Below are 16,954 nucleotides of genomic sequence, written 5' to 3'. Positions count from 1 at the left end.
CAGGAGTCAGTGGTCAGATCTCCTATGGGGGCCTCAGCTCCGCCCTTTGCTGATATTACTGACAGCGCCTTTCCCACCAAAACGTCAAAGAGGAGACCCCCTGTGCTCACTCCAGAGTTTAAGGAAATCTCCTTTGTTCAGTGGGCCTGGGCTGTCCCAACCCTGGTACAGTGTGACTTCTAATTAATGGATGCAGATTTTCTTGCCCACCCCTTCCTCCTCAGGAGGTGAGTGAAGCACTGGTAATTGCTCACTTTGTGTGGTGAGGCCTTTATTCCTGCAGCTGGACAGCAATGTAATTACTTGGCCCAAAAGACTGTCAAAAGGCCTGAGGTCTAACAAGGAGCTGAACTGGAGAATTATGACAACTATGGAAGATCCATAAAGTGTATGAGTCGCTGCTTGAGATGTGCATATTCTATCTTGGTGCATCCTCTTCACCCCAGTTTGATATCTTGTTGGAAACTGTAGAATAAAGGGAAGCAAAACTGTGCTCTAATGCAGATTTCCCCCTGTGTGTATAATTGTCACTCCAGACAAAACAGTAAACCACACTGACTTTCCATATGAATGTCCACAAATATTATAAGGCCTATCCAGGTCAATATGTAATGCTGCAGAGTTCTCTCTGTGCCCAGCTATGTGTGCACAGTTACTTGGGTGCACATGACAGTAGTCTCATGTGTAGCCTGGACACATATGCAGGCGTGTACACATGTGTATGTGCTACCAGCCAAGTGCCACTTGCTGCGTTACAGCAGCCTTATCTTAAAAGGCGGACATTGGTGGTAAACACATTTACTATGGATGACTCATCGGTTGTGACGCTCACCCACAATAAAAAGTCCAAAATCAGGTAATCAAACAACAATAAATCCTGGTAGATCACATGGGCAGAACCCATTGTGCTACAAGGGTAATGAAGTGTTTTTTTGCACCTGGTTCAGTCTTAAACGCTACTGATGAACCAGGAGCAGTGTTGCTCCACACCTGGAATTGGTGGGCATGCAAACCAAAAATCAAATAACATTTCAGAGTTAAGCGCAAAGCACATGAGACTTCACAATAAAATAATATAATGCAGTTCAGTAAATAATTCAGAAATCAGAGACCCGACTGACAAAGTGTTGCATTCTAAAAATCAGGGGAGAGCAAACCCAACACCCTCAGGGTTATGCTCATTTTAGAAGCTAAAATGCAATAAGGCTTATACAGTTGGTGGAAATGTGCAAAGGCCCAAAAATCCCACACAATGACATTAAATAAAGAACAATACCTTTTAAAATCACACTTGACAGCACTGTCCCACACATTCCTATAATGTAGTTCCCATCCCTGGTGCTCTTGTGACACATTATAGTCACCAGAATTTTTGTTACCCTCAATGTTAAGTTCTCATTCGAATCACACTGTAGTCCTAATAGGTGAGACCTTGAGAAAGTATTCATTTTGCTGCCACTACATGGGAAGGAAGCTTGAGAACAATGCATCGTGCCGTACATGAGAGAATGACATTGTGTTTCAAACATTATTTATACGTTAACAATTTTGTGCTGAGTGCATGGTGGAAAAACGAAAAAGAGTTAACGTAGCTGTCAAGTTACCCAGCATCATACATGATGTTCTGCTCCACTCCAGTTTTTTTTTTCCTTTGAATTTTGGGACTTGCAGTCCTGTTTTATGATGAAATAAGCCTACAATTCCCAGAATTAAAAGGAAAAAAACTAACTGGTCTGGAGCAGCACATCAGGCACGGACATGGGAAATTTGGCAGGGTTGAGTGAGAGTGCACAGGTGGATACTGACTGCAACAACCATTTTGAAATAGAGGCTTACGTTATCAATGTTAAAATTAAATTTCGCTTCTCACCAAAATATCTAAACTTCATTATGGTAATCATAACAACGTGTTACCATCGGTATATAAAGCGCCATTTAACTATCAGGCCTGGGCTTTGCAGAATATTAAAACGTGATGCGGCCGGTATTTTTCCCTGAGAAAGGTGGCAATCCTAGTTTGTGTCACGGTGACATGGCCACCTGGTCACTCTACGACTAGGCACACTGCATAGAGATTTGGAATAAATACGAATATGAAAGAGTTTTGTCCTCATCCAAAAAAACGTTGTCCATAATACACTGCTGATTTCAAGACAAGCAAGAAATAGACTTTAGGTTCGAGTTTTACCCGAAGAGAAAGTTTATGGTTATGAGGAGCTTTCTCAAAGGAAAATCAAAATGGACTGATAAAGTTGATTTTAGTATGCCGTGCAACACAGAACACACTTTTTCCAAAGCGTTGTGCTTTCGTTTCAAAGACCGATTCTGTGCCGCCTGTGGAAAAGAAAAACCGTTCTCGGACACGATAATAGTCGTAAATTAAAGAAACAAGATCCTTCCATCATGTCTACCAACAACTTCTAAGCACCATTTCAATATGGCTGACGTACTCTTTACACTGTGGCGCGTCTAGAGAAGCCAATATATTAGATTCCCACATTATTGCCTATTCCAAAATGCCGTGCACCATCCTAATCTTAATATGATTGGAAACATTCCGTCTTTCAACAATGCACCCTTTTGTGATATTCGGTAGGAACCACTTTGCCCAAAAACACAAAGACGCATAAAGAGTCGTTTCCTTTACCACTGCAAACATGGCGGGCAGACAAGCCACAGTCCAGCAATACCTCTTCCGGATGGTCGTTGCTAGGGGACGCTGAACGCGGACTGTCTGTGTGTGTGTATGTGGCCAGCTGCTGCGAAACCCATGAGTAGAAGGGCAAAGGAAGGCAGGTAAGTTTGGAAGAGTATCAGCTTGGGAGTCGGCGGGGGAAGGGCAGTTACTGTGGAGGAGAGAAACGGAGGAGGGAAACACAGTATATGAGGTGGCAAGGGGCCGAATAGAGCAGAAGCAGGCAAGTAGTGAGCGCCACAGGGATAGCCTTGAAGGCAGTGGTAATTTAGCTAAAAGGACGTCGCATAAACGAAGATGGCAAGTGTGGGCACACAGGCAGGTAGGTTAAGTCCGAATTAAGTGTCGAGGAGAGGCGGGGGCGGGCGACAGTGGAAGGTGATGCCACTGTGACGAGTACAATTTAAGAGAGTGGTCAGTAGGTATTGGAGAGAAGAGGAGATCCACATTGGGAGAGACAGCTGGCAAGTAATGCAAGAGAAGTCATCTGTAAAAAATCAGGGTCGGCCGATAAGGAGGAGAGTGGGGCAAGATAGGTTGAAGGTGATGGAACTTTGGAGCGAGACGTTTGTACGTGGACGATGCCTGCAAGCAAAATGAACCCTAGGAAGACAGGGTCAGGAAAGTGGTTAAATAATGTCAGTTCGTACAATAAGAGATAGTAGAGTGTGCAACGCGGTGAACAGTTAAAGTAGAGAACTAGCCATGAACAGTTAAGACAGATGACAGAGACAGGAAAGATCTAGGATAGAGATGGGAATTCCCATAATATACAGACAAAAAATCAGTACTAGCAGATAGTAAGACCCTGTTCGAGGGCTGATAGGCTATTATGTTACAAGCATGGCCATTGGAGTTGTTTGCTTCTTGTGTCCATCCTCATATAGCTCTACAAAGAGGGGCAAGTACCCCCCCCCCCCCCCGCACTGAGCTGTCAGGGTAGCAAGGGCAAACAGTTAAATAGGTAGTATAGGGGCAAAGACTCCGAACTCAATAGTCAACCAACAGGTGCAATAATTTCCTTCTCCGTGCAGTGCTTTGATTTAAGAAAAAATAAGTACTTGAATGTCAGAGCAAAACAAAATACTACACACTAAGGGGGGTGGTGGTTACAATAGAGGTTTCAAAATTCCGAACTACGGGCTGCCTGGCAATTCCTATGGGGCCTTCAAGGTGGTCTGTGGGATTTATTACGGTTAACATGACATAGACAACTGGCACAGGTATGAGTTCACCAATCGATCGCCATTTTAAATAATCTGTACACAAGTCTGTATGCTCTTTCGCAAAAAAAAAAAGCTCAAAGTGAGAGCGTTATTTGCCTAACAATGGGCATGTCTTTCCAGTTCAAGATACAGCCTCAACCTAGGCCTGTCTTACCTGTTTGCAGGGGGTTCAGCTTCTTCATCTTTGGTCAGCATTCTTGTAGAGTTCACACCACCAGCATCTTCGCAACTGGCGCTGGACTCTGGGTGGCAGCCTTGCTATAACCAATCAAGCCAACAGTCCAGCAGGCCAGGCTGAAGAGTGCTTTGTCCTTGGCAGTTGCAGCCTCCAAGCAATGGGGCAGATGCTCTGCTTCCAGCAATGGGGATCTTCTGAGAATATGCTGCATGTGGAGCATCAGTCACAAAGCCTTCAGAATGCGAGAAATATTATCCAGTCATGAGTTTTTTTTTAGGCTTAGTCTTGTATATATAAATACATTTTATACATATTTCTCACCTATGTATAGTTACTGTAAACACTGTCTTCCTTATTGAATGAGTCAGGTGGCGATAGTAAGACAGACGAAATCTAAGCATTCTCCAGATAGTGGATTTCGGTCCACTATTGTAAGGTTCTGATTTAAGGTTGCTCATAAGTGTAATTTTCTGGCTCTGGCGCAGGCACTGTTTTGTGCAAAGGGATGGCTGCCACAGCAGGTAGTGATGATGCTGTCTCCAAGCAGAAGTACTGAAAACATGGGAACAATGAAGTGTGAAAAGTCTGTACTTGGCTTTCAGCCTTCCTGAAGCAACAATCCTAGAAAGACAAAAGAGTAGACTCCTAGGAACCTTCTCACCCTTAAATAACAAAATCTGCTGACTCACCCCTTCTCCACCAAATAGTAGTGCTCAGCAAACCCTTGCTAAAAGATCCTCATAGAATTTCTTATGGCAGCAGTGCATCCATCCTCCCTTGCTTCAACATCTGGCTCTCTACCCTTTAGCCACAGGAAAAAACGCATTACACTTCCACTGTATAGGGAGGCTGCATCCACCCTTAATACGCTCTACATCTTGTACCATGCTAAACCAGAGACCACGCAAAATGGATCCCTCTGGTTACTGCAATCATACTTGCACTAAATGTGGAGCCTCTCTACCAGACACATGCTGCGTATCCATCATGCATACTTGTTCTCAGCACGCACATGGAATGTCAGTACAATGGTCTAGGTGTTACATTGCAATGCTTCTTTTCTTGAGTGTGGTTGGTAGACTATACTCCCCCCTCCACACCCCCCCCCTTCGGGAATAGAAAAAGGTATGCTCAGGTTCATTATTCTACAGTAGTTGGTACCCTGCCACCAAAGTTTTATGTCAACAATCCAGACAATGGACAGTAATCCTGTGTCATGGCCTTGGCTTTCCCATGGGTAGACCTAAGCCTCGGTGCAGATGATGGATGATAATTCTAGCAAGGCCAACAAAAAGTCAGGATAACAGTTTTAAGTGTATTCACTTCCCAAGACAGGATACAGGGTACTTTCCTATGACAACAAATATTTACTCCTGTATTGAATGAAATATTTTGATATGTCTGGGGCAAGATTTGGTATCAGGGTTGAGTACAAAGGTTATGTGAAGCAGTCTAAGGCCCAAATGAGAGGCTGCCAGTGGTGGCTGCTGAACCTTTAAAGTGGTCGGGTGTAAAATTAACCCTCTCACCCCCATAGTCATGGTCCCTGGTACCATGCAATGCTTACACTAATGATAGCTATGGATACCTATCGTGAACTCAACCCCAGACATGCTCCACTTCTCCGTTCCAAGAGGTGTGTTCTTGTTTACTATTTTGGGGTGCTAAGTTACCACATGCTAAGCAAGGTTTTAAATGACTTGTGTAGCAAGATCTAGTCCCCCAGTTCACCTACTTTTACCTTACTCACATACTTTCCAATACCCACAGCCCTCCTCATTCTCTCCTTTCCTCGTTATACACCCTATCCCATCCTCACAAACACTTCCACTCATTCTCTTCCTGACCCCTTCTCCCACTCCATCCCAAAAGTGCCAATTACCCCCTTCGCCAAACGTGGATGCCCTATCATAAAGTCTCCCATTGCTGAAGACCCTATCTCTAATATTCCCATCTTCACAGACCGTATTACTCTCTCGCTCACCCCAGGTACCATTATCACTAACTCTCACATCTCCACAGTGCTGACTACTTTGTATTCCATAATACTTTCTGAACAGAACCCCAAACATGGATTCTGTAATTTCTGTAATTCAAGGGGAGAATATTAGTATGAAGGAGCTCTAAACTACTATTTGTGAAAAAAGTTGTTACACTCTTAATTTTGTAAAAAAAAAAGTTATTAACTATTACAGTTGTATATTCCTTCAAAACATATTAAGTTTATTGCAATGTAAACAACATTTCATTTATTTGTAACATTAATTTCATCCAAATGTCATTTTGAATCAAAAGAGAATATCTTCATTCGTGACTGTCACTTTCTACATCACTATAGTCCCTATTGCTGTTCCTCTCCCATCCTCATAGATCATATCACTCGGTCTTCGATCTGCACAGATCCTTTTACATGCTCCCATTTCCAAAGGCTCCTAAATGCATGCCCACGAATGCCTATTCACCTGTGTATCGCATCCAATCGTACCTTTTTCCCCTTTAACCTCCACTTATTTCCCGTGCTCCATTAACACAGTTACCATCTGTGCCTCCTACTTTGGAAGCAAAACTAAGAGCGTAGTTTAATCCAATAGTAAACCCATGATAGAGTAGGAAGCAGATTACTGGTAACCTCCACAGCCAGGATCCAACTGTCACTGGAAGGCACCAGAGAATCCCCAACACATTCCATATTCTACATGCAGATACAAGTGATACGTGCAGTGATAGACATAAAAGAAATGTACATACCAATTATTAATCAACTTGCTGTATCTTAATACATTTGCCCCCCTGCTCTGCGTGTCTTACAGGTCTGCCTCTTCTCCACACCCTCTGCCATACATCATCTTTCTTTTTCGCTTGTGCCCTGCATCATGCAGTCTCTTCCTTAACCCTACACATTCCTCTGTTTGTTCACAGTTCCTTTTCTTTGCTCTGTGACTTGCAGCTTCATGCTTACTCCATATGTCTTGCAGATTACGCTGCTGGTTGGAGCACAGATACTAACTAGGGCAGTGGAACATCGCCAGAGACATATGTCAGGCCCCACTCCAAGTTTACAGCTGCTTGATTTTCCCGAACAAGGCCAAGTACTAGTATATTTTAAATCACAGCACTGATTCTGAGGCCATTCTCCATTACTATGCATGAGACCGTAGTACAGTCCTCAGTCAGCTCTGACACAGAACCTCCCTCTCATCTTTGTGAGAGGCCTCACCCTCCAGGAACGATGGAGAAACATATTCATTTATGATGTATGAGATGAATGTTTACTTCCCTCCAAGTAGCAAAATAACGTGAATCACCTGGACATTGGCCCAGGATGAGCAGTACTAAATGGCGCTTGCTAAGGATTCAAGAAGTATTCAGGACGAGGTCTGCGACAGGCGAGTGGCAATAGGTGACAAATGTGTGACCTAGGCCTTGGGCAGATATGGCTCCAAGCAAACTGGCCAGTACTGCTTCAAAGCCCAGCAACCCCAAGACACCTTGTCTTTCTCACTGATAGCAATGTGCATGTACAGCTCCTTTAGTTCAGCTGGCCTGGATTCCATTGTATCCTCATCTGCAGCCCAGCTGTTATTCTTGATAATAAGAGCAGAAGCATTTTCTTGTAAATTATGGCATGGAAATGAGCAGACGTGATAGGTCTGATGGAATGGACCTGCATCATCTTTGACACTTATTTGAGTGAAAAGGTCTGTATGTGTGATGTGCATCTGCTGCCTCTAACACCCATCCTTGCTCAACTCATCACATGGTGGGTGGGGTGGTGTGAAGCTTACTGAGGCCCCTACCCCAGTCCTTTGACGAGTTGTGAAAGGATAGGGTTGGCTGAGACTGTCGTCCCTGATTGACGTGTAGACCTGGGTGCTATAGGGTTGAAGCCTGAAGTATCGCAACTAATTTCACCTCCACGTCTTCAAGGGGTGGTCCTCAGCATAGAAAGATATGGATTTGCCGGGGTGATTATCTCACTGATCTAAGGGCTGTGAGATCGCCAGCTCTGCATGCCTCTGTTGGTTGACGCATGCTCATACTCACATGAGATGCAGGTAGCTTGAAAGTGCTCATTTTACAGACACAGGCTACAGCCATGAATATCAGCATAATTTAATAATGTTTTTATGGCTTGCCTACTACACAGTGCATGTTCTGGTGCAAGATGTATTGTTAACTTACAGTGGGCTTGGAACCCGTCCATTGCTCAGTTTGTTGGTTTAATTATCAATATAATTTACTAGCTTCTTATTCATCAGCTTGTGTGAGCTTTCCTCCTTTGTTTGGTTCTCCCCCAGACAATGGACTCATTGTTTTCATGGTTCCACTACTGGCTTTCCAAGCACACTTTTTTTTCTTTCTTCTTTTTGCTTTAGCACTCCACAAGAGTGCATGTGTTTTCCACCTGTTTCCATAGTGTACTTCTCTCCCTCCCCTCTTCTGTGCTCAGTTTTTCTCTCACTTTTGCATGTGTGCTTGTCCTGCCAGCTCCACTTTGCTCCCTTACTCAGTTATTTTCTTCCACCTGTGTCTTTCTTGTTGCTTCCACCCACACCTCTGATCTGAGTGGCTTCTTTCCTCCCACCCTTCTTGTTGTTTCCACCCACCGAAGCCATCTGTGTTGCTTTCGCCCATCCCACCCACACCCTAGGTATTGCTACCACTCCATGCCCCTGTGTTGCTTCCCACCACACTTGCCATCTGTGTTGCCTCCTCCTCTTGTTGTTTCCACCCCATTGCTTCCTCTTCCCACCCTTTTTCACCTTGTTGCTCCCACTGTTGGTTCCACCCCGTGTTGCTTAAACCCACTCACTTTTAAAATTCTTTTGTGTGGTTTTTATCCTTTTAGTTAGGAATCCAACTTGAAATTCTAACTGAAGGTAAAAACAAACATTTGTGCCATTTTGTAGGTGCGTGCATGTGTTATGTGAACCTGCAAAAATGACACGCATGACCACCTCAAAGCCTCAGGGATGCTGTGCGGCAGCTGCTAAAACCATTGGCAAAGCCAGTAGGTCCCAAAGGCGAGACCTTTTGGCTTTGCCAAAGCTTGCTTCACTTATTGTGAAAAATTCACAAAAGTGAGAAGGGAGGAGCCCTGGCATTCACATGGACACGTCTTTCCTAGGTGCAGATAAGTAGTGGAGATAGACTAGGGACAGGTAGTACAACTGAGGGTCTGGGGTATGGGAAGAGAATTCGGGTGGAAGGTACTTTGGTAGTGGCTGGCAGGCATCTGTTAAGGGCAAGTCACAAATGAGGAGATGTAGAGTGCAGGTCAATGTGGCAAGGAAAAGGTAAAAGCGGTTAACTGTGGCGGGTAATGGAGGTGTAAGGCAAAGGTATATGTGGTACAGGGGAGGCTGGGGGATCAGCTGGTAAAAGAAATATTAAGGTTAAGCAGGGAAGGACAAAATGGCAAGTTAAAAGAGGTGAAAGGTGGAATAAGAGAACCGCTCTGTGCCATGTACTTGGCATAGTGAGTAAGGATGGTGTACTAGTAATGGGGCTTGGTATATGGTTTGGTGTGTATGTAATAGGAGAAGTGAGGGGTAGATGAGAATTAAGTCTATTGTGAAAAGTGGTAGCACATTTATGAAAGTTCGATCGTGGATGTGGTGGCAGGGGTTGGGAGTGTGAGGTTCCCAATGCTGCTCTATATAAATCTTGGATGGTGTGGAAATCCGTTATGATCTCTGGGACTGTGTTGCTGTATGTTGAGAAACTTTCCTTAGTCGAGATTGAATACCTTTTGTGTCAATTTCAGTCGCCTTGGTCCTGTGTGTTGGTTTCCTTTCTTTCTGGGGTAAACCCCAACCAGAAGGAGATCTTTGGTTTTGCTATCATTGGATTTGTCATTCTTTCTCCTTTGCGAACAGTCAAACAACACAGTTTGCTGCCTTTCAGTGACATCTAGTGTTCAATAAAAAATCTGCAACACAAATATGGAAAACACAACTCGACTGTGAACAACGGCAAATTTATTTGGTCGTGTTTGTAAGTAAAGTTAACAGTGATAGATTAGAATTGCAAGCGCTTATTTTACTGAAGCAGCTCTTGATTCTACTCTGCTGTAAATCGTATTTCTTTGTTTTTATAAAAATTTTACCTGCTTACCCCTATTAAATTGCGTGCTTTAAATCAGATTGAAATATCAAAAGTACATGATATTGGTATGCATTGTAGCACTATTTAGAAATTAACTTTTAATGTATACATGTTAAGCCTCAAACCTGACAGAAGGCCGCCTCTCTTATTAATCGCAGGGTTTATTGCACCTCAGTTGCTCTTCTTTTTTAGGTCGAGCATAGCAGCCTGCATGCACTGTTTTTCCGACATGTTGGTATTTATCTGGGCTTTTAACAACACCCACCTCACGTCCATCCCTATCATTCGTTCATGGGCTTGCCCTTCAAAAATCCTTTGATGACGACATTGGTAAATGGTTTACGTTTGTCCCCCCTTGGGGAGGTTTTGTTACCGCCTTGGCTATCGCCACTGTTACATGGCTAATTACACTTTTGTCAATACGTTTGACTGCGAGCAAACTTCTTTTTCCTTTTGTGTCTCGCTTATGTGAAACTGTTTTACTTTTGATTTTCAAGTTATGTGGCAAGAAAAGTCCGGTTAGGAGTTCACAACGCTAATAGCTCTAAATCAAGCAAATGCGAGACCCATTGTATTGCAAATGCTTGTTTTGAAAGAAGCACCGTCTTGGATAGGGGCTATCACCATTTTGATGCCATCTGCAGCATAATAATGCTCCAAACTTACCTGTCTTGGATCGCGTCACTGAGAAAGGCAGTAGGGCTCCAATGGAACCTTCTACTAAGGAGGATCTCCCACAGGTTCTTCTTAGATTTACCCCCTTGCGTTAAATCTTCACCAGATTATCAGGAGGAATTTCCCATGCTGCTTAAAGAACGTAAACGGGATCCTCTTGGTAGAACTTGGTTACACGAAGAGCCAGGATCTGATATTAGAGGAACAGTTCCTAAAGTTTATTAAGTTTTTCACCTAGATTGGAGAGGATGCATTGGTGGGAGAGTCTCATTAGTTTAAGAACTCATTTTAACATTGCTAGCATGGTAGTGCCAGGGGGTTACTATGAGGAAATTATAGTTTTATGATTCTTCCTCTCGTCTTCAACTAATGTGTACTTTGTTTTAGTCTGCCATCGTTTTATTTTCTCCTCATAGACCAGTAACGTCACTTAGCTACAACCAAAGGTATGGGCTTACCATGCTTTTATTCAGTTAGATATTTCTCGTCTTGGTATGACCAGCTCTAAAGACCATCAAATGAAGACGAGTCACTGCCTTTCTCTCAGAAAAATGAACAAAGAAGTAGACGGAAAGTTATTATTACACCATTAAGCAGCTTCCACTTCCCTCGTTTTAGCTGTCCAATCACATGCCTTTCACCAGGCGCGTCCCTCTCCCCTTAAAGCAGTGACACCTCAGTTCATGCAATGAATTTGATCATCAAGACCTGGCAATAGTGACTGTAAGAGCGAAAAGTTTATAAGTGAGGCAGGCTGAAAGAAAATACCGTATCTATTACAAAGAAGAATCTTGTGACAGAAGTAACTTTTTGTAATGTATGCCTGCACCAGGAAAAGACAGCCTTTTACCGAAAGAAATATCTCATGAAAATTTCCCCAATACCCTTTCTAAAGTAGTTAATGTGTTTGCAAAGCCAGAATATGACTTAGACTTACCTCTGATTTTCAGGAATTCTCTGTGAGTCTTGCAACTATTTTCCACAACCAAATTCATACATTAAGAACCGTATTAAAGAGCTGCTCACGCTTAGTAGAGAGTTAATTCCAAACCCTTCGTTTTTTAGAGATTTGATTGTGCTCAATAACATCCAGCCCATAACTGAAGACCATGTATTAGAACTCCTGATCTCTACGAAGTATGGTTCTTCAAGCAGTCCCGGTCTGTCATCGGTTCCTCAAACGTTAGCTGAGTCTGTCACTCGTGCTATCACTTAATTGCCAATTATTTTCTTTTTGGAAGGCCTGGTGCCAGGCTGCTGAAAGCATACAAGCATGGAGCCACACTTAAAAAGAGCTTGGACCCTAGTAATATTGCAAACTATAGGTCTATTGCATTATTCCCTATAATTGCAAAGATTGGTGAAAAACATCCGGCCTATTGGCTGTCATCTCACCTTGAAGCACTTATATGTCAGACTATGCTCAGATCGGGTGCAGCACTTTATATGTTCTACTCTTATCTCTCTAAGTTTTAACATAACTTCCACCATCTTCCTTTTCATTCAAAGGTCTCCATAGTCTCCTAAGGGATAACCTAGGGATCCGCCTTATTTTTGATTGTTATATCTACATAAGATCCATGTTGGTCACTATACGATTCTTTGGGCTAGAATCTGTCTCATATGCAGGCGATATACAGATTATTTTGAAGATCAGTAGACCTTCAACTGAGTTCCAATAGTCTATCCAGTCTTGTTTAATTTCTATTCAAGAGTTGGATGAGTACAAATTTGCTAAAAGGTAATGCTAGAAAAACTGAAGTGAGGATTCTAATACATGAAACCTATTCATTCTTTTGGCCTAACCATGTTGGGCCCCTACCTAATGTTATTCCAAAGTCAAAATCTTAAGCTTTCTGGGGAGAAATGCATGTATTTGAGGGACCAGGTCAACTTGGCAGTTTCCACATGCTTCCCACAGGTGAGACTGCAGGGAAAACTCTTTCTATTTGTTCTCACACTCTAGTGGCTTCTCAGCTCTTTTGTCCACGTTGGACTATACCAAACACTTGCTACTTAGGTCTTCTTGTCCAGAGAATTAGGGGACTTTAAATGCTTCAAAGCATAGCGTGTGACTGGCCTTCCTCTTAAGACATTTGAGCTTGTCCCTTCCATCGACTGAGCAGTAATTGGCTACCTGGGGCCAAATTAATTGAACGTAATGCTCTTTGTTGCTCTCAACTGTCTTTTCATGCCAGGAAGTATATTGCCTATCTTCTCGACTCTCTCCCTTATTGCCCTCGAGCCTACTGTGCTCTGGAACATTGTTCTACTAAAACACCGCCACACCCCTTAAAATCTGAGCATTCTTTGTTCAGACTCCCCAGTTATCTCTCTGCATTCCGTGGGTAGTAACAGTTTCTTTCATACGACTCTCAAAGCTCACCTCTTCCTTTAATACTCTTATGATTAATGAGCAGATTCAATCCTAGTGCCAAGAAACCTTCAGTAAGTTGCATGTAAAGTACCATTCATCATTCATTCATTTATGGGTTGGACAACTAGTTGTGTTTCCTGGTTATGGGAGAAGCTCCCTTCCACTGGTCTTAAAAGTTCCAGTACACTAATCTCTGTGTGACGCAATGCCCATGCTGTGGAAATGAAACATTAAAAACTAATCTTCCACGGGTCACCCCTTCTTTCCCTAATAGCCCTTTATCTGTGGATTCCTCCCCATACTCAAGGCATGGGAAGAAACAATGGGCATGCACTTTTCACTAGTTATTATCAATGTTTGGCGTCAATGATTACAAACAAAAAGTTAAAGTAATGGAATACTCTAATGCCAAACGACTTTAACTGTACCCTCATTCCTTCTTTTGGAATTCTCCAATCCTTAAATGAGGATACCACACAATGGTGGTTGCAGCTGGAGGCGAGCAAGGAATAGGAAGCCACCTCACACTGTTTCCCCCCTTCAAACAACCTGCAATCATTGACAAATGTATAGTAATGTATACATCTAGTGCTGACTCTTCATTTAATACATGTGTTTATTTTTTCAAATACGTATAGCTATTATGACTGTGACACTGAAAGTCATTATTAGGGCCGTGGTGAGGACATACCTATTCTATTGCAATCCTTTTGCCACGGGTCAAAATAATTATCTTGACAAATATAAAAATCACAGAATGATCGAGTATGGTTAGCGTTAGTTTTGAGGAAAAGAGATCACATCTTAGTTACTTTGCTCTCTACTTTGGTACCCCGTTAGTCAAAGGTTGGCATTCAAAATACTTTGTCAAATTCACAAGATGAGCCACATGAAGGCATCATGGTATGTATCTGATAAAGCCTCAAGTTAGGATCTAGCCTGCCGACTCCATTCATATCACCACGCCATCTTGAACAACCTAATTTCAGACTTACTCCTAGCATCTCAAATTAGTTACCAATAAGTATTTGCCTGGAGGGTTATCAAGAAAAATATAATTACCATTTTCAGTGGTCTTATCTAAGGTGTATATTTCCTTGTTCGTCCTGTGAAATAAGTGTCTAGAGATACATGTTTTCTGTATAGATGAGCTATATAAATGTTTAAGTACCTTAATTCATTCCGTAAAGGTGGCTTTATCAACCAAAAATAGATAGCTGTCAAAGTTGTCAAACAACTTCACCCTGTTTGCACTTTGAGTGTGATGTTTATAACATGCTTTAGCTGTGTCATATCCTAAACCACAGAATGTAATGACGAATACCCAAAGTTAGTACTTTAGAAACTCGGCTGCATTAGTTCCTGCACATTCAATAATATAGGCTTAATCTGGCCAGGCTAATTCTTCTTATTAGACGTTATGTCCAATTATTCGACTTCCACTGGTATTTACTACTCATGTCTCTATTCCATTTCTGAGTGGAGAGATCACTTTCCCGAACAAGTGGCATTAAAACTCGTGTACCTGTCCTCTTCAATGCTGAGGCCTTGAATGCTGCCTGGAAGGGCTCGATGATTTGTTGTCACTTATATTTCACCTGCCTTGTTCTCTTTTTTTTATTTTTTTTTACCATGGACTGGTAATTGATATTTCGCAGAAACTGAGGCATATAGGAATATTGTTAAGTATGCCCTCCACTTCATTTGTCAAGGTTATTTTACATTTTTGTTTCAGCAAGGCAGTCTCTGTCATTAACTTTTTTGTAACACGCCCCTGGCCATGAACAAGGAGAAACTACATGTAAGCTTGTACTCCATGCTCGGGAGCTATTGTGTTGTGAATCAAATGCGTCTGGAATGGACTTTTCAAAAGCCTCCCTGCCCTCCGTTTGGATCGTATCCCCCATGGTTAAAACATTTTAATTCTAGCACACCAGAAGAAGCTTTTATCATTCTCTAGAAATTGTTTCCTTTTCCTGGCATGTATAGATACTCCAGAAGGGGATTCAAGCCTACCTTCTGTAAACAGTGCTCAGAAACATGGAGCTGAAGGTAAGTAAGAGGCTGGACCTTGTAATCTGCAAGAGGGTGTGGGAATGCTGTGCATCCCATTGTCTTGCAGATTTTCAGGCAGCTAATGTTAATTTGTCCATTTTGGTATTGACTACTGCAAGATTCACAGTAGTGTGTATTGTAGCATATTATAAATTAAGTATATAGAAGTTTGATTTAATATAAATTGATGATAACTATGAACTCATGGTGTGATGACTTATAAATTGAAGAAAATCTTAATGCAATATTTCAGCGCTGTGAGTTAGTGTGTCAGGGAAAAACCTGATACAATGACTGAGTTTGCAAACACTATATAAACTCTGATTGCACAGAAAAAAATTATGTTGAAGAAAATCCTCAAGACCACAGAGCTAGATAACAGGGTTCATTGAAAAGAAAGGGTACAGAAGATATGTCAGCCACGAGGATATGGCTAGTATCTAATGCCTCCCTATAGCATTGCAGCTAATTTCTACAGAACATTGACATAACCCTCAGTGTATCAGTCACATGGATCTCCAAAATATCATAAGATTTATTGAGGACCTTTACAATTGAGGGTTAACTGCTCTAATTTACACATTTATTGCTTTTAATAAACTAGATCCATCCTGATGGGCAGGCTTTCCAGTTCCTTTAAGGTCATGGAGCAAGGACAGGCGCCTGAATCTAGGAAGTATTATTGTCACAATTAAAAATCAAACAGAGATCGGGACAGTCTGGCCTCATATAGACAAATATCTTTGTTAGATGCCCAAGCAAAACTTTTGCAAAAGTATTATTACTGTTGCTCACTGGGTTCCAACCGCAGAGATGATGCTGAGCTCCCAACCCCAGCTGGGGCAGCCTAGTGAAACAAGTAACAATTGTCTAGTTCCATCAACTGGCCCCAGAGGGGAAAGCAGGATGGGACAAAACAAGAAAAGATTTGCGTCATTGAGAGGACTGCTCAGCTGTATTGTGCACTGCCTAGTATCATCGAGACTCCCTGGACCTCTTTATCCTTATGCAGGTATGGAACACTAAAAACAACCAGAGGCAATGTTGCCCATAGGTTCTAAACTCCCCAAAAAACCATCAATTGTTTACAGTATATGTACACTTGCAGATGTCATTTTAAATATTGCATGATAAAGAGCAGAAACTATTTCAAGAATTAACTGGAGATTTTCTGGCACTACAGAACATACAAGGTTCAGATTTCAAACTCAAATACAACTTCAAGTTCTTGACGTTTCTCCCAAAATACTAGATACAACTTGCCAAGAGCACAGTGGCAGAGTTTCAGTTCAGGTACAATAAAGGTCCGAGTGGTGCATTGCAAGAGTCCAGAGCGCTGGGCCTTAAGGGGGTGAATACTCAAACAATGTCTGAAAAGGTGCTCATGCCGTCAGAGGAATCAGTCTTTGAATAATTTGTCAACCTATGGATTAGTGCATACTAACCTGAGGGGAAAACACCTAGCCTTGTGTAGTACTTTAACTGGAATCCGAAGACGGCATGATGCTCAGTGCAAGAAGCTCAAGAAGAGACAGAATTGTAAATCATGAAGGAAGACACTAGAAGCATTGCAGAAGCCTTGATCACAGGATCATCAGGAAGGCTTCAAAAACTAAAGCTCTGGAAGCTCTGGGCAACTC

General features: G+C 42.3%; 1 protein-coding gene across 7 annotated transcripts in view; it reads left to right on the top strand.

Moving 5' to 3' along the window:
* Positions 1-2,433: 2,433 nt before the first annotated feature.
* DNAI2 (dynein axonemal intermediate chain 2) overlaps positions 2,434-16,954 on the top strand; it is a 121,110-nt gene continuing 106,589 nt past the window's right edge. For 4 of the 7 annotated variants that reach the window (XM_069199800.1, XM_069199796.1, XM_069199797.1 and 1 more), the window contains exon 1: positions 2,918-3,017. In XM_069199800.1, the coding sequence (XP_069055901.1) occupies positions 2,993-3,017 (25 nt within the window). In that variant the 5' untranslated portion in view covers positions 2,918-2,992. Of the gene's footprint in view, positions 2,797-2,917; positions 3,018-16,954 lie in introns of those variants that run through there. The other 3 variants (XM_069199795.1, XM_069199801.1, XM_069199799.1) reach the window with 2 other exon arrangements.

Source organism: Pleurodeles waltl, chromosome 7 (genome assembly GCF_031143425.1).
Source record: "Pleurodeles waltl isolate 20211129_DDA chromosome 7, aPleWal1.hap1.20221129, whole genome shotgun sequence".
Taxonomy (NCBI): Eukaryota; Metazoa; Chordata; class Amphibia; order Caudata; family Salamandridae; genus Pleurodeles; species Pleurodeles waltl.
Note: the sequence above shows the minus strand (reverse complement) of the source record. Positions and strands in the feature narration are given on the sequence as shown.